The 21,945-nt window shown below is 39.2% G+C and overlaps 1 protein-coding gene across 3 annotated transcripts in view; it reads left to right on the top strand.

The window, feature by feature from the left end:
* GUF1 (GTP binding elongation factor GUF1) overlaps positions 1 to 21,945 on the top strand; it is a 329,928-nt gene that overhangs the window by 292,479 nt on the left and 15,504 nt on the right. For 2 of the 3 annotated variants that reach the window (XM_049834610.1, XM_049834593.1), the window contains exons 1-5: positions 15,233 to 15,473; positions 16,542 to 16,653; positions 18,223 to 18,371; positions 18,580 to 18,660; positions 20,375 to 20,452. In XM_049834610.1, coding sequence (XP_049690567.1) covers positions 15,336 to 15,473; positions 16,542 to 16,653; positions 18,223 to 18,371; positions 18,580 to 18,660; positions 20,375 to 20,452 — 558 coding nt within the window. In that variant the 5' untranslated portion in view covers positions 15,233 to 15,335. Of the gene's footprint in view, positions 1 to 15,232; positions 15,474 to 16,541; positions 16,654 to 18,222; positions 18,372 to 18,579; positions 18,661 to 20,374; positions 20,453 to 21,945 lie in introns of those variants that run through there. The other variant, XM_049834582.1, reaches the window with a different exon arrangement.

Here is a 21,945-nt window from a genome sequence, read left to right as displayed (position 1 = left end):
ATAAACTTTAAAAAAAAATAGATAGCACAAGATTAAATGAGATAAGATAGAAAAGACTATAGAATTCTGGGTATAGAATCAGCTATGTAACCCTATATTTATTACTCAAAGTAAACTGATGAGTACAGCAAATCCATTATAATAATTAGTCAATTATTCTACAGTTTTTTCAAATGTAAAAATTAATCACATTAAGGATTAATTCAGTAAGCCTTAAGCTTAATTACTTACATTTACAGGCCCCATTAATAATTTTCTAAGTGGAACATTATTAAAATATATTAATAAAGAGGAGAGGAAAATTTAATTGCAAAGAAACATACCATTTACTACTTCTACGAAATATTTTTTTACCAAATTACTTATTTACATTATATAAAGTGTCTACTAAATGATTTTTATGCATATAGGCCTCAGACACACCTACTGTAATACCCTAATTCTTTCCTATGACAGGTCTTCAGAGGGTGGGTAAGAGGCCAAAAAAAAGTGAAATCCAAAGTTATTAGTGTTTTCCTTTTTTTATGCTGAACAAATTTGTTAGACTTGAACAAACAAGTGAGAAATTACGGGTTCCTGCACAAATGGTTTTACATCTCAGTACCCAGTAGCAGTCAAAAACATGATTCTGCTGCTAGAAATTATTAGGAATGGAAAAGGCAGTAAAACAGAGAACAGCATTATACCACTGTATAAACCTGTGATTCACTCACAACTTGAATACTGTGAGCAGTTCTAGCTCCCCTACCTCAGAAAGTGTTTGGCAGAATGGTGATGTGCTGAAGGGCAGCAAGGTGTGTCTAGAACAGGCTCCATGTGAAAAACCACCAGTTCAATAAGGAGTCCTTGGGCTGGAAAAGCAACAGTTAGTAGTGGTTTACAAAACTGAGTGACATGAACTGGTGGGTAGGAATAAACTGTTGACTCTTTCTTCTGAAAGAAGAACAAAAGCCACAAAGTGTTGGTATTTATTAGGTTCAAAGTAAAGAAGGTTCACGGGTGACAGTCCTGTGGAACTCCTCGTCAAACAAAGTTATGCATGTTGAATATTTATATGGATCCGGAACAAGTCCATGAAAGAAAAATCCACCAAGAATTACTACATGCATAGGAACAGTATGCAGCTCAAGAAGTCCATAAACTAGAATTAGTAAAAGACTAGGAAAATATTTGGGGGAAGCACTCATATTCTTCCCCATGCATTCAATCACTGTCATTGCTGAAGGGAAGACTTTCTGTTTTGGCTTACATGGCCATTCATATTCTTTATGTTTGTGAAGGAGGAAAGCAACCCAAAAGAATATAGATTCAAATCTAAGAAAAGGGCAGAAACCCACTGCATGAGACCATAACATCCCTAATTCTGTGTGGGATGGATTTGCTGACTTCCAACATTTACCAAAACTACTGCTTTGTATGGCTTCAACTGTACCTCTCCTTCTACACAGCTTTTTACTTCATATTGGACTCCTTGTTCTCATGTCTCTGTTCTGAGTTAGCTGCCTCTCAGCTTCTGACTCATAATACATATCTGCCCCATCCAGCTTTTTTTCTGCTGCTTCCAGCAGAAAAAAAAATAACCTAAAATTGGGTTAACTGACCTGCTCAGATTAATGACTTCCAAAGAAGTAAAAGGAACTTTTCTTGATTTTTCCAGAGTTTCTTAACTTAAACAATCTCTTTCCTGTATAACACTTCTGTACTAGGATCGCTGGAAAAAAACCCAAAACTTCCGTGCTTCTTTGCCTTACGTACAAAATATCTTGAAGAGTTCAGTTTCTGTTCCTTGGAGACACCACCTGGATATGAATATGCCAAAAAAACCATTACAAGTCTGCTTATGTTGTGGATGTTTCTTATGAGAGGAAAGATAATTTTGAGAGAAACCTATGGTATCAGAACTAACAGAGCCTACTTGATGATAGATTAATATCTTGTGGTTGAATTCTTTAATATCTAATACCCACCAAGACGGCAACTTCAGCTTAAGCTTTTTTTAATGGCTGAATCACACATAATAGCTTGTTCTCAGGTTGATTCTTGGGTGTCTAATAACCATTTTAATTTTTTTCTCAGTGGAGGTACTAATAAGATTTCTTACCTCATGGTAGTTGCCCATTCTCATGAAATTTGTAGAAACTTAATTAACATTAAAAGCTCTGCCTCTCTGTTCAACATATTCAAAATTAGCTGACAGACTCAAAAGTTGTTGTGGAGAATACCAAACCAGGTAGATAAGTAGCACGGTGCACCAGTCTTTTATGTATAGAAAATAAAGATTTTTATGTAATAGAAAAGACAGTAACATCTTAATTCTAATTTAATTTCTTTTTTTTTTTTTTTTTTTGGTGTATCCTTTCTGTTTTGTCAGTCTAGTGCAGTTTCTTTCAAATCTTCATCTTCTTGTGGAGAGATCAAAATATAGAGGCATATAAAGTACAATATGTATTTACACTCCAAAAGAGCTCAATTTGAAATAAATCATGATTAAGGATGAAAAAAAGAAAACTTGTTTCTTGAGGTACACTTGTTTGAAGTGTAGGTATCTAATTATATTCGCTTATCCTTGCATTAAATTAAGAGAAGATAATTTCCAGGAATACTGAAACAATAGTTAACATATAGAAAATACAATAATTTTTTTACTGTTTTGTAGGGCTTTTGCTCAATAGATTGTGAAGTGTTTTACACAGGAAGTAGGTATCATTGCTGTTATACAACTGAAAAGGGAGTTTAGGCAACCTTATTAAACTCACTAAGCCAGCAGTACAGCTGGGAATGAAATCTTAAACTTCTGAGACCTAGGACAGATTTTTTTCTACTATTCATAGAAATGTTGGTTCTGTGGCAAGCCTGATATAAGACTATGGACAAGCTTTAAAATAAAACGTAACATTATTCAAACACAATAGTCAACATTTGAGAAGAAGTATGTTGCATAACACCTACTTTTCACAGGACTCTTAGAGTAACAAAACTGCAACACTGCACCCTGCATAATCATTATGATTCTTCTGAAATTGGACTGGGAACAGGAGAGGTGGTAACATTTCAGCAAAAAAGTTTCTTCTGTGTGGAGTTCACAAAGCTCCTAAGGACAAACTAATTATTTCTTTAGAATAAGCACACACAGGGTCTGTAAGCTACAAAGGTTTCAAAAGAGCAGCTACAGCATTTTGTGCCAATAATCTATGGATCACAAGCTGTCTAAAGGGAATGTTAACTCCAGAAAGTAAGTTTTGCTTTTTGGAAAAACACATAGATGAATTTGGCATCCTTAAAGGGCTTCTCAGGCAAAAATTCAGCTTCCTTTCTGCGCCCAGAGAAATTACATACAGAGGAGTGTAGGCAGGCTTGGAGCCAGTTAGAGAGGAGAGAAAAGGTGTTGGTGATTTATAAAACATGCAGTAGACCTCTGGACATATATGCTGCTTTGCTCGTATTATTTTACATATATAGGGGTTGCATAGGACAGAAATGTTCAACTAAGAGAAAAGCATACGGTAAAAGCCTTTGTTGGTTGTCATTATTTTGCTCCTGGAGGAGGGGAGGAAAGGGAAGAGGAAATAAATCCAAATCTTGGAAATAAACCTAAACCACCAGAGAAAGCCTTTACTAATAATTAATCTGGACCTCCTAATGAATTTCTATTCAGCTGAATATATCCTGACCTTGCCAAAAGTCAGAGAGATGCCACATGGATCCTGCAAGTTATTGCGAGGAAGAAAGGGGATAACAGCATGGGGTCTATCCTGGAGCAGCAAATCTGCCATTGCAGATGAGCCCTTCCCGGGCTCAGCCCAATTTGAATAGGAAAAAGATGTATGAGCCACATTTGTCTAGAAGCAAGTTCCACACACTGACAGAACGTTGGATGCCAAAATGGAGCGACAGGGATCTGTGAATTCAGGATTCATCCCAGCCAAGGTCATCCAGGGTGCAGGCTTGTCGTGACACAGAGCGTACACTCAGTCGTAATCCAAGCAAAGGATTAGTGCCGCAGCCCACGCTGTAATTAAAGACCTTATATAAAGACGCTGTTGCTTATAAATTTGTAAAATCTCAAGTATTTGAGCTTAGACTCTCCATGCCTTTTATTTTCAAGGTGAAGGAAATTCAGCAACAAAAATGCTCTCTGTTTTCTGAGAATCGTTTTAGGAAAAAAAAAAAAAATATGGTTTATGAAAGAAAAAGTATTTGATCAAGTATGAAAATGAATGAGCAGTATTAATTCAAATCATATCTGTAAAGAGAATCTCACTCTCAATGCTTTCAGACTTTTCAGACTTCATAGTTGACATTTCCTTAGCCCAGGTTTTATGTATTGTTACTCTATATCACAGTAGCCATCTTAAGAGATGGATACAGAAACAGGATAAAATTTATTGCCTAAAAGCCAACAGCAGAATTTCAACAAACAAGGAGCCAAGGTATTTTTTTCCTCTCAACAAGAAAAGATTCACAGCAGAAGAAATAAATAAGAAGTAAATACTACAACTATAGGTGTACAAATACCGGAGCCAAAATTCTAATGGGTGAATTGCTTTTGGAAGTGCTTATTAAAATTATCACTGTTCACTATTAACTTTATTTTAACATGGTGCTAAATAAGGAGAACAAACATTAAAACAGTATTGCTAGGATAACTAAGAAAGGGAAAAATGTAAATGTTTTCTGGCAAGGTTTACCACAGTGCTTGCTGTATATCAGTTCACTCCTTTTAAAGCTCCTTCCTGAAAGATAAAAAAGAAAAGCCTGTCATGAATTGTACTACTAAGCAGTTCTTATTTATTGCTGCAGATTGAAGAAGTACCCAGAAATATATCATGTAATTTTCAAACAGAGATATCTATTTATCTGACTGGACAAGTCACACAACATAGATATTGCTAGCTCACAGGAAACTTCTATAGACCAAAAAATTAAGCACAAGGGTACAGAAGGCATGTATCTTTCTATTGTCACTGAAAATAAAAAGCAGGGATATAACTGTCATTCACAAGATACCATGTTTTAAAAATCAAATCCTCAAAACTGTCCTTTCGGAATACCTTTAATACTTATGTCCAATATGAACAATCCTTTCTCTTCTGCTCAGAAACATTTTCTTTACTTGCAACTCTTTTTAGGCAATAACCATCAAAAAGATTTTAATTGTCCCTTCTCCACAGCTGGATGGAACTAGCTTTCTAACACAGACTTAATGAGAGAGAAAAGCAATTAAAATTGGGATTAATGACCTTGGCCTGATCCATGTCTGGAGGGAACTGAATAGAAATAGCAAGCAATGTGGATTGTGTTCCTCCAGATATAGTTCCTATGCCCTGATGAATACTGTTGTCATCCTCAGGACTGTCCCGTATATTGGGACCTCATGTTTAAACAATAAAGTGCTAAATTGTCTTTTCTGCTTCCAGAAAATAAGACCTTAAGAAGAGATGGCGAGCCAATAGAGTTAAAGAGGATATAAGGAAAGACAAGAAAAAACAATAAAAGGGATGGAGGATGGGATTCTTCATGCTGGAGAGAAGGCAAAGAGGGGCATGATTGAGGACAAGGGGAATGCACTGGAGGCCTTGGCCGAGCCTGCATGCTCCCAGTAAATAGCATCTCCTGCTACTGCTGCTGAAGGAAAAATACCAGTCTGGGCAAATCATTCATCTCACCCAATGAAGTGTTTCTTATGTTCTTACTGCTTTCAGCTACAGTTGTACATTAACCTAAAGTATACATTTAATCAATGGAAAGATAGGGGTGAGTTAAGTCTATCGAGTTATGTAAGGTTTCGTTCTATTAGACGTATGTGGGGATGTATGTGGAAATTAAAGTGAGGCCATTTTTTGTGGATAATGAAATTAGCCATATTAAGCTGTATATACCCTCTTTGATTTTCTAAGAAATGCTAGTGTTCCCATCAATCTCCAGCTTCCTGCTACCGCTGCAATACTGTATTACAAAGTACGCCTTGGGCTGCAAGATGTGACTGATGCTTTTTTGAAAGAAAAAACCTAGCAGCTCTGGGTTCACAAAAGTGTTGAGAGGTATCAGTCATATGGTTGTGAGGGTGGCTGAGATGGCAGGAAGGCAATCATGAAACTTAGATTTGCACTACACAAACCCATCAGATATGAGTTCTGTGCACGGGACGGGCAAACACATTGCTAAGTGCACAGGCCATGCAATCACAGGCTGGCTAGCCTTCCCTTTTCTAGAAGAATCTAAACTCATTCTTTTAACATTTTGGCAAAGTTATTTTCTAAACTTCTTAGTATTATTGTTGTTCCTTCCTACGACGGAAGGGTTAACCTCAGGTAGCAGCTGGGCAGCCGAATGGAATGGATCCAACCACAGAAGATGAAAGACCTTCGGGTGGGGAGAAACAGAGACGTGACAATATGCCATAGCACGTCACACTTCATGTGGCACACAGAGATTTTGCTCCTACAGCACAGAATCAAGGAATCCCTGAAACGGGAACAGATAGCAGACATGTGTTTTGGAAGGAAGCCTAATGAACTAGCAGCTGCAGCAGACAGTGACTGACTTATTTACAGTGACACCAAAGGAAATACCTATCTCTATGGGGAGCTTAGTAACACAGGATTTGCTCAGACTTCAAATGCAAATCGGGCCAAAAGGCCGATGCCTTAGAGAAACTGAAAAGATACCAAACGCTCGACAGGCTGGAGTAGCTCAGAAATTGTCTTCTGAAGGTGGAGATGGACAGGAGCACTTCACAGGATAGCTGTCACTCTTAACTAGAAATACACAGGCTCATGGAAACTGGGGGAGTAAGCTCCCCACCTGCCTTCACACCTGAGCCTGGGAATTGCTGATTTTGACAATGTAGCTGTAGCTTCTTATAAGCTGGGATTGTCAAAAACCCTGCTAAAATTGAAAGTGAGCTGCATCCTTTGTTCCCCCCCCCGTATTCATCAGGCCAAGCAGCCTGTGAAAAGATAGCTGTCTGATTTGACATAATTTTCTCCATTAATCCATCCCATCTGTTTTTTCTTATTTTTTTTTACAGACATTATAAATTAAATAGTTAGCACTAATGTTTTTCTGGGTATCATAGTGAGTGATTATCAGGCTTTCCTCTTCTCCTTGTTAGGTCTGTCCCTCTCTAATGAGACCTGGCTGTCTTCCATGACATCTCAAAGACAAAACAATAATGCAAATGGACTATCTTCTCTGCAGACTCTCTCCCTTCATAAACTTATTCTTTTAGTGCCATGGAAAAGTTACTTTAGGAATAGGTAAAATGGATTGATCAACGCATCACTGAGTAGACCACTGGCATCCTGAAAACGCATCTCCAGGCCTTGCATATTGCAGACATACTGTACGGCATAATACAGTGTAGTAGCAATGTTTATTCTCACTAAAGCAGTGGTAATTAAAATCATCACATGTACAGAGGCACTTTACAGTGTTATGTCAGACAAACTTGGGGGAAAAAAAACAGTTTTAGTATGAAATAAGACAAGAATGTGGAATTAATTATCAGTTTGATGCTGCAGGTTCAGTACTATTCAGAATGTCTATAACTAGTAGGTACTCATACTCACGTACTGCTGGTAGCTGAAAGGTACTGCTGCTTCAGTGACTTACCCACTCTTTGCCTGACTGAGGTAATATTTTCAATAAAATTACTTATTTATTTCATCTTTTCATACATACAGCATTATTTTGTTTGTTTGTTTGGGTTTTTTTAATAATTCTCTCTCTTTTTTTTTGCTGCTTTCTATTAATCATTGAATCACTTGTTTTCCAGGCAATTATTGTGATGATATAGATGTAAAATAACATGTTATACCTGGTGGTTTCATACAAAGAACTGAATTTTGTCCTGAAAGTCAGTTCACACTGACTTACATTGGTTGAATGCCCCTATGAAAAAGCAGAATTGGAGCCACTAATTTGGTAAAAATCAGGTCAAATTGTAAGTAGTGTAAAAAAGCCATATAATTTCTCCATCTTGGTGGAAGATAAGGAATGTATGTGCAGTATGAAAAAGATAGCATTTTTTTATGTTTATGAGGCACCATCCTTAAAAGAGCTTATTATTTTCAAAAGTTTAAGCAACATTTTTATTAAATGGTTAAAAGAAACAGTTGTGATAGACCAAGGCTCACTTTTAAGCTCTACAAGCGAGCTAGCCAAGCACAGAAAATCAATCTTCTATAGTAACAAGCAAATCTGTTTCCTTTCCTAACTCTGTTTACTCATACCTAATTACAGAATGTCTCTTGCAGTATTCCTATTAAATATTAACTCAGATAAATAATCACTGAATTATAGAAAGAGCAGAACGTCAGCTGAAACAGAACAGCTTTAACAAAGGGAAAGAACAAAATGGTTTCTGTACTAAACAAGCTACAATATTTTGGTCCATACCATATAAATAGAAGAAAATACAAGGTAAATAATATTCCATTTATTGATTTGTCATTTTCCTAGTCAAGGCCTCCCAAAACATAACAATTCTACAATTACTCATCAGCCTGCTAGGCTTTTTAACTAGTTTTCTTTCATTGTATCTACAGGCAATGTAACTCAGGACCTTACAACTATTAAAGGCTTTTTAAAAACAAACCAAAGTGTAGAGACAAGATGCTACTTTTGTGAGGCACTTTAAGAGGTTCTCGAAAAGTACTTTGCTGCCCTTCATCTCTTCACACTAACAGAAGCCAGAACCACAAAATTAATCAGACTGTATCTTCTTCAGCATGACCAGATTACTAGTGGCACGCATGGTGAATCTGGGCTCTCGAATTCTGTCAGTGCCACTTACTTTTCCCTGGAGGAGAAAGCAAATGGCTTTTTGGGAAATGAACAGTCTTTTCATACCTTTTTTGAGAGGATGGGGAAGGGAAAAAGTGCAGGGTGGCATCCTAAATCCGGGATTCCTTGGAGAATTGCTAGGGCTGGGCTGCTTTGATATGGCAATTTCATAGACTTGATTTGTTTTTGAGAGGAGAAGATTACTCTAAACATTTTAAAACAAAGGAACTTGTAGGAAACTATGACTTCAATACCTGTTAACAATAACCGAAAAAATAATATGGGCCTTGGATACAGAGCTCTGACTGCAATCCAGAACACCGACAAGCATCCTGCTAGGTGCCCAGACCCACAGGGCAGTCAACGAAGACAGAGGCCACACTGGTTAAACAAACCATTAGTCTTAGAAGGGAAGAGAAGATACAAGAAAAAAAATAATCCAGAAATGAAAAAAAATGCAAGTTGATAATAATTACTGTTAATAAGGAGATAAGAAGTACAGATACTTGTTAAAAGAGTTGTTTAGCAGAGTTAAAGATGGTAAGTGCCGACTCTTTAATGTTTTTGGGGAATGAACTCCATCCTTCCAGAGAAAAAAAACTCTAATCATATTGTTCCATGAAAAATAATATTTATTATACAGAAGAGTTAATTTATGTTGAAATACAAACCAGAAATATATATATGTCACATGATAATGAGGGTTGAATTCTTTACATTCTAATAGCAATAGCAGAAAATGCTGCAGACTTAAAATCACTGTCTCCAGATAATTTGCATACAAAACTTTTGAAAGTGCTGCCTGACAAGCTCTGTGCACCATTAACATTGCTTTTCAGTAACTCTTGAAACACTGTCAGTTCCAAAAGAGTGATAGAGAGCAAATGTGTTTCAGCTTTTAAGGAGGGCAATTATAGACCTGTCAGCTGGATGTCAATCACATGCAAAATAATGGAATGGATGCTCCAGGACTATAATTAAGAATTAAAGGAAGATAACATAATTAATGCCAATCAACCTGGATTTGTGAAAAATATGTCCCATCAAAGTAACTTGATTTCTTATTTAAAATGAGGTTACAAGTTAGGTTGACAGAGGTGGTAGATAACACCCTCAATATAAAATATGTAGATTTCTATACAGTATGTGACTTTGATAACATGCAATATTTGATTAAGAAATTGCAACAAAACAACTTTTACACTGCACATCAAATGGATTGGTCTATTTGTTCGGGTCTACTTGTTAGGTCTCAAACATATGGTGAGAGGGAGGGTTTTCATCATAAACGTATGATCATCAAGTACTTGTGTTTCTAGCAGAAGTCTGCTAGAGTTTTTCCTTGGCTGTATACGTTTTAACAATTCTATTACCTCTGGGAAACAAAGTCATTTCTAATAGACTTAAAAATAAGGCAAGGATTGAGGATTTTTTAGATAATGAGAAGGACAAGTTGTTGATGCAAAGCAATTTGAATTGTATCGTAAGGTGGGCATATTAAAACCAGGTATTTATGACATAGCCAAAACTAAAATTACACATTTAGGAACAAAGAAAGTGGTCTCTGCTTACATGGTGGCAGCATCAGCTTCAGAAACTTTGTGGAAAAACAACTATCCTTGAACACATAAATTGGTCAATAATGAGAAAGTGAAGGCTATGCTACTAGCCTTTTCTCCTTAAAAAATCATTTGTAGAGAATGATGAAAATATAATAGGAAAATCAATCAATTGGGAAATAAAGAAAGAAAAACAAGAAAAGAAATGTCATTTCTGCCATGAAAAACTCAGGGAACTTAGCCTGGCTTACAAAGAAGAGATTAAGGGAGGGCTACTGATCAGGTAAGAACTTATATAGGAGAGAAACTTTCTTGATAATCTTTTCAGTCTTGGCAACAGGCAGCTGATAATAGGGTAATTCAGAATAGAAATAAATCCATGTTTTTAAAGATTTAATACTAGGCAGCTGTTACAGTAATTGTCCCATGTGGAAAAAGATTCTGCATCACTGACAGCCTTCTAAATCAAGACTCCTTGCTTTTGATTAATAATCATATTCCAGTGCAAAGAGGAATTAAATCCAGAAAGTCTTAGAAACTTTATTAGGTACAGGTGAATCATAAAGGACATCTTCCCTTTTTTTGTCTTTTTATCCAGATACATATGACATTTTTTTCAGTATTTTGAAATGTCTAGACTGAACTTTAGTTCAGGGTCATATCTCCTGTAAGGGAAAAAAGAAAAAAGTGAAAAGGGAAAAAAGGGGAAAAAAAAGGAAAAAAGGAAAAGGATTTGCCAGTTTTTTGTCCTCCCAAGAACAATAAGGGCCTGTCAAACTCAAATAGATAACCTGAGGCAAATTGTGTGATTCATCTTCTGGCTAGAAACTGGCAGACCAGGTTAATTAATTCAGGTGTCTGTTCAGGCACCTCACTCTGCCACCTAGACATGTGGCATTGAGAAGATGAGTGTTGGTGACCTATTCTATAACATGTTTAGTTTAGGAGTTCCAAGGCTGAAATTCATTAACTTTGGTTTTGTTTGCTTGGTTTCGGGTTGTTGTTTGTTGGGTTTGTGGTTTTTTTTCAGGGTAAATTTTGCCCTTTTAATTCAGTTCATTACTGTGCAATGTAAACCCTGTGAATTTGGCTTAGGAGAATACATTTTACAGAAAGGGGAGATTTCTGCTAATGTTACCTTTAAGGAAGTCACTCGCTTTCAGCATCTTCTGGCAGCAGCGCCTCCCAGTGACGGGAAAGGTTTTTGTCACGGCTAGTTCATTTGCACAGTAACTACTTGCGCAGAATACAGATCTGTGATTTCATTTACCCATGCTTCTGTTACAGAAATCCTCGCAAATGAGATAAAGAAATACCACCTCCCCACGCCTTTTTTTTTTTTTTTTTTTTCAATAGCACCATGGAATCTTGTTCCGGTTTTATTTCTATATTTTGACAGTCTCACAGTGCTACCAAAGATTGCTTCTAATGAGGTGCATTGCCGATTGAATAGCAAGCGGTACGCTCCTTGCTGTGTTTCATAGATACCATTGATTACCGATCTGCTTGGCCTTGTGCATACCTATACATATACTACACTAAGAAATCTTAGCTGCATTTTATCAGCTCATATCTTACTATCAGGGAAATGCTTCTCTACCTTTTATATTATTCACTGCATTATGGTATGCTATTCCATTCTGTGCAACTGTCACACTTAACGGAAGTTTAGGAGATGACTCAAATCACCGACTGTGTAAATACTTACTTCTGCAATTTTGTCATTTTGTGGGAAAACATACAACTCCTGTTAAAACTCAGGCTATGACACCATGTCAATTAGGGAACATGCTTGTTTCTATTGAACACAACTGCCAGGAAGTAACACCTAACACTGACTGATTTGCAATTATGACAGAATTACATTGTCTTCAACTGAAATAATTATTGATAGGACATTCAATGCTGCATTCCTGTGTAGCTATAATAAGATACTTGGGAATCAGGAAATTCATGCTTTTATTTTGTTTTCGTATTTTCAGTCATGAATCTGTAAATATTTGAATTTACCATTTTATGTGATTGGCTTCAAAGTTACCCGATATAGCCAATGATACGTACATTTAATTTATCCTCATTATAACTAATGGCTTTTGAAACACAGGAAATTATAATTGTGTAATACATCCATCACGTTTTGACACATAAATGGATCACTTGAAAAATCCATGTTTATGCTACTGATCTGCTGTCCCATAAATACTGTAACATTTATTATTCTGCTGAACTGGACAACTTTCCGTAATTGTTCTAGTATGTGTTTTCCATTGCATATGCAGCTCGAAGCAAACTGATCAAAAATCTTAATATTTGCTTCATGTATTTATCCAAGCTGAAAAGTGAAGGTAAAGACAGATGAGACTGCCTGTCATTTTTACTGTACTCTATCTATCCTGGCTTACTTCCACCAGTCTGAACTTATAGTTAATGTATTGTACTCACATGACTAGGAGTCATACTTGAAACGCAGTTCCATTCCTGCTTTTCTTCATTTATTTCAGAACTCTGAAACACGTGGACCTGCCAATAGCATAACATTAAGGACTGGTGTCTCCCCGCACGGACTAGCGCTCACTCCGCAGGTGTTCACTCCATGCCAACAGGACAAGTGCCAGCACGAAGAGGCAGCTCATAAGCTCACTCAGTAACTACCCCGGCACACCTCCGCGAGTCCTGGCTGTATTCGGCCAGCTTGGCGTGCAAGTGGTGCAAATACAAGCCTTGACGCTCTAAGGAGTAGATATGGAGTACAAGTGCAACCTTTAGTCACGCTATTTGGTTTGTAGTAACTTCTGCTTTCGCAGGTATTTTTGTGACTATGCCGTTTTGTGCATGTCGTTACACATAACGAACAACATGTGTTGCTACTCTGAATGTGTGATTTAGCTACCTCTTGCGGTTGCTTTTTTGGAATTGCTCAGATGTGGAAGCTATATACCTTGCTCAGTGGTGGTGATATTTGAAGATAATCTGTGAAGCACGTTTAATTCCTGCTAATAGAGCACCCTCTTGAATTTGTTGGTTGGTATTTTTGTCTCTTGGGACCGTGAAGACAATATCCATTTAGGAATTATAGGATTGTTATGTAAATGAATACATTCTCTGTTATTGCACATGGGTAAGCCAATACCTATAATGCATCAAACTTAATCTGTGTGTAGCAGGAATGATGTTTTCCTCCAAATATGGCCGCTATACTATTATGTATGCTCTGGATCATGACTTGGGATTCATGGCTCCTGTCACACTCATTCTCCACTCAAGAACATACTTCTCTTTCCCTATATATTTTCATGAATTTGCTGAAGGACTCTCTTTGCCCATTATCACCCAAATTCAATGTGATAAGCACAGCACAGTGAACTATGCTAGCAAATTCACTACTGCATGCTTCCAAGCCAGTATATGCAGAACTCTTGCACCCTCTGCACTACATATCAGATACTTTTATGCAGCCTTTTGCAACCAAAACGTTGTAACTTAAAAAGGAGTACGAATTCTATATTGATATCCTGAAATTAAATCTCCGTTAAATGGTTTCACCCTCAAAATATACTCCCTCTTGCTTTATTTAGCACATCTCTAGATTGTGAATCTGATAAAAATATGTTTTCTTAGCTAAGTGGTCTGCAGGCATTTCTGAAATATTTTATGTAACTACAGCTGAAATCCCGATTAGATTGAGCAATTAAGAAATATAAAGCCAATACATAAAAACTGAGCAGTGGCCCTACACCTGCATGTTCTCCCAGGTCTGTGAAACCTTAATACAAAATTGTGAAGTAAGGAAAAAACAGAGGAACATGCAGGCAGTAATAAAGCTAAACTAAGAAAAATACAAGCTAGAAAAATACCTCGAACAGACAATGCCAACCCACAAGAGACTCTGATAGAGAGTAACACATGGAAAACACTGCTGAGAACATGACGACATTGCTCTGCTTCTAGAATTTTACAAAGCACAACAGCAAAGGCCAGAACAGCCATGTGCTGGCAAAGCAGCAGACACGTAAGGCAACGAATCCCTCTGTAATGCCAGTAAACAAGTATTTCAAGACAACAGCATTCTATGCCTTGCAGCAGCACTGAGATTTTGCAATCACAAACGCAGCTGTTCTTGTGAGCAATTTCTTACCACAAAAAAAAAGGTTCCAAAACCTTGTAAAAATAGTTTGTGCTCTCTGTAAATAATTAATGGTGCCTAGAAAAAAATACACAGGCAAGACGTCCCAGACGCCGTTGCTGCTACGCCATCAGGCAGCAGCAACGGGACCGAACTGCTGCGTTGGTTTTGGTTTTTGGACGAACAGCCAAGGGGGAAGCCCTGCGGAGGCTCTCCTCCGAGACTTCTGCGCTGCTGAAGCCGCACTAGGAGGCCGACGGAGGAGGCCCTGCGGGCACAGCTCGGACCCCGACGAGAACCCCTCCCGGCCGGCTCCTCAGCCGGGCCCGCCGCCCCGGCGGGGCGCCGACACCGAAGGTGCGGGCAGCAGCCGCACACCAGCAGGCGAAGGCGCGGCCCGGCAGGCCGCAGGCCCCGAACACCCGCAGCCTCCTGCGGCGAAGCTGGAAATCGGCGCCCGAGGCACACCGCGACCGCCGGCGGCAGAGAGGCGGGCCGGGAGAGCCGAGCGCGGCGGCCCCGGCCCCGGCCCCGCCCCCGCGGGAGACAGCAAGGCGGGGCTCTGACCGCTTCCGCTGCCGCCGCCGGCGGGAAGCGCTTCCGGCGCGTGAGGCGCCGCGTTCAGCCGGGCGGCCGTTTAGTGTTCGCCTCGTGCCGTGGAGCTCGCCTTCCTCCCGCGCGTGGGGCGCGTTGCTAGGCGACGCCGGAAGGGCGAGGGCACGGGCAAGGGCCGGGGAGCCGTTGGGGCCGGGCCGAGCCGAGCTGAGCTGAGCTGAGCTGAGGGGAGCGTCGGCGGGCTGCGATGGAGGCGGGGGCTGCCGGGCGCCCCTCGGCGCTGTGAGCCCGTGAGCCCAGCCCCGAGCGCCATGGCCCTCGCCGGCAGGACGGCGGCGTGGTGGGCCCGGCTGCGCAGCCCCTGCCCCGCTGTCGCCCCGCTCTGCCTTCCGCCCTGGCTGCCAGCGGGGCCCGTGGCCTGCGAGCGGCTGTACAGCTCCCGCGGCAAGGTGAGTCCGCGGGGCGGCTGCCCGGGAGGGCTGGGGGTGCGGGGAGTCGTTTGGGCTGCCCGAAGCTGGCCCGCGGCGGGTCCCCAAAGGCAAGGCGGCGGTCCTGCGTGTAGAAGGTGGCCTTTCCCGACAGGCGATGTCGTCCTGGAGGAGCCGTTTCCCGCTGCGGGGGCGTTTGCGTCCCCTGGGCAGTAGGAGGACTTGCCGTTGCGAGCCGAGGCCCCCTGCTTGCAAGGGACACGCCAGATAATGCTGCTTAATGCTGTGTCTTGAGGCTAGCAAAGAGCTCCGGGCTTGCTTTCTTCTCTGCCTGGCCCGGAGCTGCCATGCGTAGCCTGTGTGAGAGAGAGGAGCTTTGTGCATCTCTAAAACGGGCGACCAGAGTTTTTCAGTGAAGTGTTAACCGACTGCTACGAGGGGCCTCCTGGGTCTTGATGCTGGAAGCTTTGAAAAGCAAAGGAGTCGCTTTTCTTTAAAGTGTGGTATTAATTGGAATGAGCAGGAATAACGCAAAGAAAAGTTTTTTAGTGTTGGACCTTTATGTGTGCAAACCAAGGAAGTCAGGCTGGTTTTCTGCATTTTTTTTTTTTTTTTAATTTAGCCAAGATAACTGTTATCTGTAGCTTCCTTTTCCACAAAGTCTGCTTGCTCCTTATGACGAGGTCACTGCTACCTGAGCTGCTAGGTAACGTCACTGTATTCTTATCATGCTTGTGAAGAATGATGTCCTTAGTGGTCCCTTGAATCCAGTTTTTCTTAATCCCTAAATTTAGTATTTTAACAAACTTGAAACCATTTTAAGTTTTCCAACTCCCTATATGCATAGGAACGTAGTACCTTTCACGACACTTTCCAGCATACATGCTGATTATTAATAAATATATATGTATGTATGACTAAAATGAAATGCTAGCATTTTAAACACTGATGACAGTTTAAGTTTTTGTGTCTCTGTTCAACCTATGGCTCTTCTAGAGAAGAGAGTTAATCCTTTTTTTTTTAAAGGCCAAGTCATATTGTACTAGAGACTGTAACCATGGCTTACGAAAATGAATTTCTGTTTTTCAGGAAAAATTAGATATGTTGATGTATCCTGTTGAAAGCATTAGAAACTTCAGTATTATAGCTCACGTAGATCATGGCAAAAGCACGCTAGCAGACAGATTGTTGGAAATTACAGGTAAGTGTTCTCATTTTATGATACCTTTTCTTGATGTGTAAGATGGCGTGTAAGTTTCTGTAGCTTTGACTATTACTAAAATTTCTAATATCTTTGGTCTTCTAGTGCCAGATTGCTTGTGCTTTTAGGCTGCCAGTTGTGTGGTGTTACAGATGTGAATATGATATACTTTCTTTCTGGTTGAGATCTGCCTGCCAGCAGGAGTAAGGAAGCGTGTAATTCACTCAAGGAAGTATGTATTTCAGAAGGAGACTGAACAGGAGTGTACCTCCTTGTTCAAGATGCTACTCCTGTAATCCCTGACCAGTTGTCCATTAGATTGCTACATAGCAAGTTTATGATGTTTACTGCCAGTGTTTGGGGTGGACATAACGGAACTGTCATGACCTAGGAGTTCTGGACAGAGTAGTTTTCAAAAGTGTTACTGAAACAGGGAGGAACTTCAGCTGCCTGTACTTAGATGAAAGTAATGATATGTCCCCTTGTGAGCAAACCATGAAGAGCTGGCTTTCATGATGGTGAAGCTCACTGATACTGAAGCTGATATGATGCTGTGTAGTAACTTTTAGAAAGGTACAGCCCTATGTTGATTTAGATTTAGTGTGTAGAATAACTGCTAGTAATTAAGTGTAAAATCCATGGATTCTCAGCTGCTATATGGACTTGCTTTTTCCTTCACTCTGAGTATTGGTGAAGTTGTGTTACTTTCATCTTCAGAGGTATTTATTTTGTCCTCATCAGAGTGCTTCTTGGACTTCAGTGTTTTTATTTCTCTGTTACTGTTGAGCATAAGGAACACTATCCCCCTTTTAAAGTGAAAGTGAGAAACAGAAGTGCTAAGGGATCTTTGTAACTGTAAGTTACTCTGAAACTAGGCTTTGCTTAGAAGAGAGAGGCAGAGGTTGCTTTAGACAGTTCTCTAAGGTAAGCTGTTAAGCAATTGCTGCATCTCCCAAGAGGAGACTAATTTCAGGGCAGAGCTTAAATTAGCTACTTCGATATACTCTTCCTAAAGAGTCTTGATTTTCTCATTTAAGGGATGAGCAAAACAAAACTTGGGAAAGAAGCTTTTGATCAAAGTTATTCTTTATGATTAGCTCCTATGTGTCACAGTGGTTAATTTTACCTGATGCCTGTGATAGAATGGGGTTTTGAATTCAGGTCTGTCAAGCTCTGTGATAATGCTTTGTTTGCACTTGAGATTGGCCCTGTGGGCCATGGAGCTCCTCTCAAGTGATAGGAGGTGAAGTTTCTTTAAACATCAAAATTATTTAGCACTGAATGGAATCATTGCTACTTCTTAATATCTGATTTAGACTTACATGATGTTTTGTATCCTACTTATTCAATATTTTATATAACTTCATATGTAAAAATTTATTTAACAAATGTTGAGTTGAAGCATAATTTTATTTTTAAATTAAAATCTATATTTAGTTTAATCAGATGGAAAAGCTTCGTTTGCAGCTGCAAGTCCCATGTTCTCTTGGTTAATGGCATTTTCAAGAATTATTTATTTTGGGAGCTAATGTTCCAAATGAGGTAATAAAACTGTTTTTTTTATCTTAGGAACAATTGCTAAAACTGACCGTAATAAACAAGTGCTGGATAAACTGCAAGTGGAACGTGAAAGAGGAATTACAGTTAAAGCACAATCTGCATCAATCTTTTACAATCATGAAGGAGTAAACTACCTCTTAAATCTTATTGACACGCCAGTAAGTTAAGTATAAACAATGTTTAAATCACACAAAGCTAAATGTCTTTATATTTAAAAGTAGGAGATTTCTAGCTTCTTGTGTTTATTCAATTTCTTTTTTTTTGTAAGAATTGTGAACATATGTACAAATGAAAACATCATAATATAGAAATCTTTGCAAAAGATCTAGAAATACCTGAAATTGTAAACATATATTTTCTCCACAGGGCCACGTAGATTTCAGCTATGAAGTATCACGATCACTGTCTGCCTGTCAAGGTGTCATACTTGTTGTGGATGCAAATGAGGTGGAGTTATTAATTCTTGTTTTCTACTTGGATTTTCAGCAGTTTCTTTAATCTGCATTGTTTTGTGGTTCATCTGTAATACAAACTGATACTGGCAACATTAAAGCTAAAGGACACTATAAACCAAATGTAAATAAATTTATTCTGGAAAATTGAGAAGTTTTATATCCACTGGATTAATGGGTTCTTGACTGATCTTTCAGGAGAAGCAGGAGAGTGAGGGAGTAAAAAGTTTGTAAGGTGATGCTCATAAATTTATGAAGTCTATACTAGGAGCGAAGTGAAATTAGAGATCTTAGTTGTACTTTTATTTGTACAGTGCTAGAAACATTTTAAAGAATCAGTTAACAGATGAATATGAGGATTATGGGATCATGATTTTAAATATGGACACATTCTCACAAAGTATTTTGATCATTTTCTCTATGGCATATTTATTATTGGATTGTACAAGGGTCAGATGAATACTACTTTTTTTCTTGTTAGATAAAAAAAACCCCAAACCCCAACAACTAACTAACTTTCAATGCTTATGAACACTTGCTCCTTCCTAGCTTGATGGGCAAGCAGACTTCTTAAGTAAGCTTTGGTAATAAATATGTTTTCTAAATGTGCTAATGTTTTTATATTTATTGTGTATATATTTTTTATGTTATGTTTAAATATTATGTGATTGTTTGGTATTCAGTATTTGCCTTTAAGTCAGAATGCTTACACACTCAACTTTTTCATTTTAATTGCTAATGTTTCTTCTGCCAGCCTGAATTCTGGAAGTAACTTTAAAGGTTTAGGTCTTCCGTTCTTTGCATTCTATGTATTTTTTTATTTTTTTTGGCGGGGGTGGTGGTGGTGTGGTTTTTTGTTTAATAAATGTTCTTTGCTTCTTCTTTTCATTGCCTAAAGAGTTAGGCCCATATATCCATAGTGAATATCCCCATATAAGTAATTTTCCACTTGATCTGTTGTAAACAAAGGGGAAGACAACAAGTAACTTCTTTTTTTTTTTTTCCTTCTCTTCCCCCCTCATCCCCCCTTCTGCCCTCTCCTGTCCAATTGCGATATTAGGCTTTGTACTCTCATTCATTAGCATCTCTATCTCTTTGTTTTCCCTTATCTGGTACTTGAATCTGGAAGGTAATCTTCCTTTTTTTCTAATGGGAGCTGTTCTTTTTCCATCCTTTTGAAAGAAGTGTGAGGTACAAACCTTATAATCTGTTTTCTGTTTTGAAAATAACTGTAAGGTAAGTTGAAGGTATGTTCCTGCCCTCTGGAGCAACTACAGTCTTATTACCATGATAAACATCCCTTTTTCTTTGTCTTAGTCCATTTCTGAATAGTTTGTTGTGGACAAAGCATCTGTTTTTTGAGGTAACTGTTATGATCTTTGCTATTCAGAAATAAATAACAAAAATATGTACTTGGTGCATAATGTATGCATAATACTGTGCTATCTATAAATAATTCCATGTAAGTGATCACACAAACCATTATTAGTTCATTTACTTATATTCAGATCACATTCCTAATTATCATTTCTTGTAGTTTTCTTTCTCAGCAGTGTGTATAATCAATAACCTTTACTTATTTTCCATCCCCCACATGGAGGAGTGGCTAGACTAGCCAAGTAATCTGTATGGTATGCATAAAAACCCCCCCTGAACCACCAAAACTCAGGAAGATTCCATGTTAAACTTTTTTATTGCTTATTTTCTAGGGTATTCAGGCTCAGACAGTCGCAAACTTCTATCTTGCTTTTGAAGCACAACTTGCAATAATTCCTGTCATAAATAAGGTAATAAAGGTTTTAGAGTTTCATATTAAGTAGTTGGGTTGTTTAAATGTTGAGAAGATTGATAAGAAAAGTATCCTCAAATAGAAATATATAATGAAAAAATAACTACAATGTAATAACTGTGTATTTGCTGTCTGTTTAATACTTTACAGTAATTGCTGGAAACTTCAGTTTTTATTTTATAAAATACATGTAGAAGCATTTTACAAGCAGCACTGAAAAAATATTGGAGTCTGTATGGTAAATAAAGATCAGAAGCATTGTGTAAATTGTATCTTGATAAGGAAATCTGAACCAGTTATCGTTTGCAAACAAATAAGCTTGATGCAAACAAGGGCTATGGTATGAAAAACAACTGACCACTTAGGTAATATTCAGTACTGTGTATTTTATCCTAATGAGAACAAGCTGAAGCTGTGGCATTCCAAGGTTTCAGATTGTCTCAATGTTAAATACAGGTGAGAATGTCTAGCTGGTGTGGGCATTTGGCCATGAATGGCCAGAAAAGTGCAGATTAACCTACATGTGCTCTGCCATGCTCCAAGCAGGCTGGTTGTGATGCGGCCTTTGTACAGCCCCCATAATCCAAGGGGAAATGGTTAGCGGCCTGCTACACCACTTAGACACACACAAGTCCATGGGGCCAGATGGGATCTACCCAAGGGTACTGAGGGAGCTGGCAGAACTGTTCACCAAGCCATTTTCCATCATTTATCGGCAGTCCTGGCTAATGGGGGAGGTCCTAGTTGACTGGAGGTTAGCAAATATGATGCCCATTTACAAGAAGGGCCAAAAGGAGGATCCAGGGAACTACAGGCCTGCCAGTCTGACATTGGTGCCAGGGAAGGTTATGGAGCAGATCATCCTGACTGCCATCACATGGCACGTACAGGACAACCAGGGGATCAGGCCCAGTCAGCAGGGGTTTATGAAAGGCAGGTCCTGCTTGACTAACCTGATCTCTTTCTATGACAAGGTGATCCACTTGGTGAATGAGGGGAAGGCTGTGGATATTGTCTACCTTGACTTCAGCAAGGCCTTTGACACTGTTTGCCACAGCATTTTCCTGGAGAAACTGGCTGCTTGTGGCTTGGATGCATGTACTCTTCGCTGGGTAAAAAACTGGCTGGATGGCTGAGCCCAGAGGGTTGTGGTGAATGGAGTTAAATCCGGTTCACGGCCAGTCACAAGTGGTGTTCCCCAGGGCTCAGTATTGGGGCCAGTTCTGTTTAATATCTTTATCAGTGATCTGGACAAGGGGATCTAGTGCACCCTCAGTAAGTTTGCAGCTGAGACCAAGTTGGGCAGGAGTGTTTATCTGCTTGAGGGTAGGAAGGCTCTACAGAGGGATCTGGACAGGCTGGATCAATGGGCTGAGGCCAATTGTACGAGGTTCAACAAGGCCAAGTGCCAGGTCCTGCATTTGGGTCACAACAACCCCATGCAGCACTGCAGGCTTGGGGAGGAGCGGCTGGAAAGCTGCCCAGCAGAGA

Source organism: Accipiter gentilis, chromosome 3 (assembly GCF_929443795.1).
Source record: "Accipiter gentilis chromosome 3, bAccGen1.1, whole genome shotgun sequence".
NCBI lineage: Eukaryota > Metazoa > Chordata > Aves > Accipitriformes > Accipitridae > Astur > Astur gentilis.
Note: the sequence above shows the minus strand (reverse complement) of the source record. Positions and strands in the feature narration are given on the sequence as shown.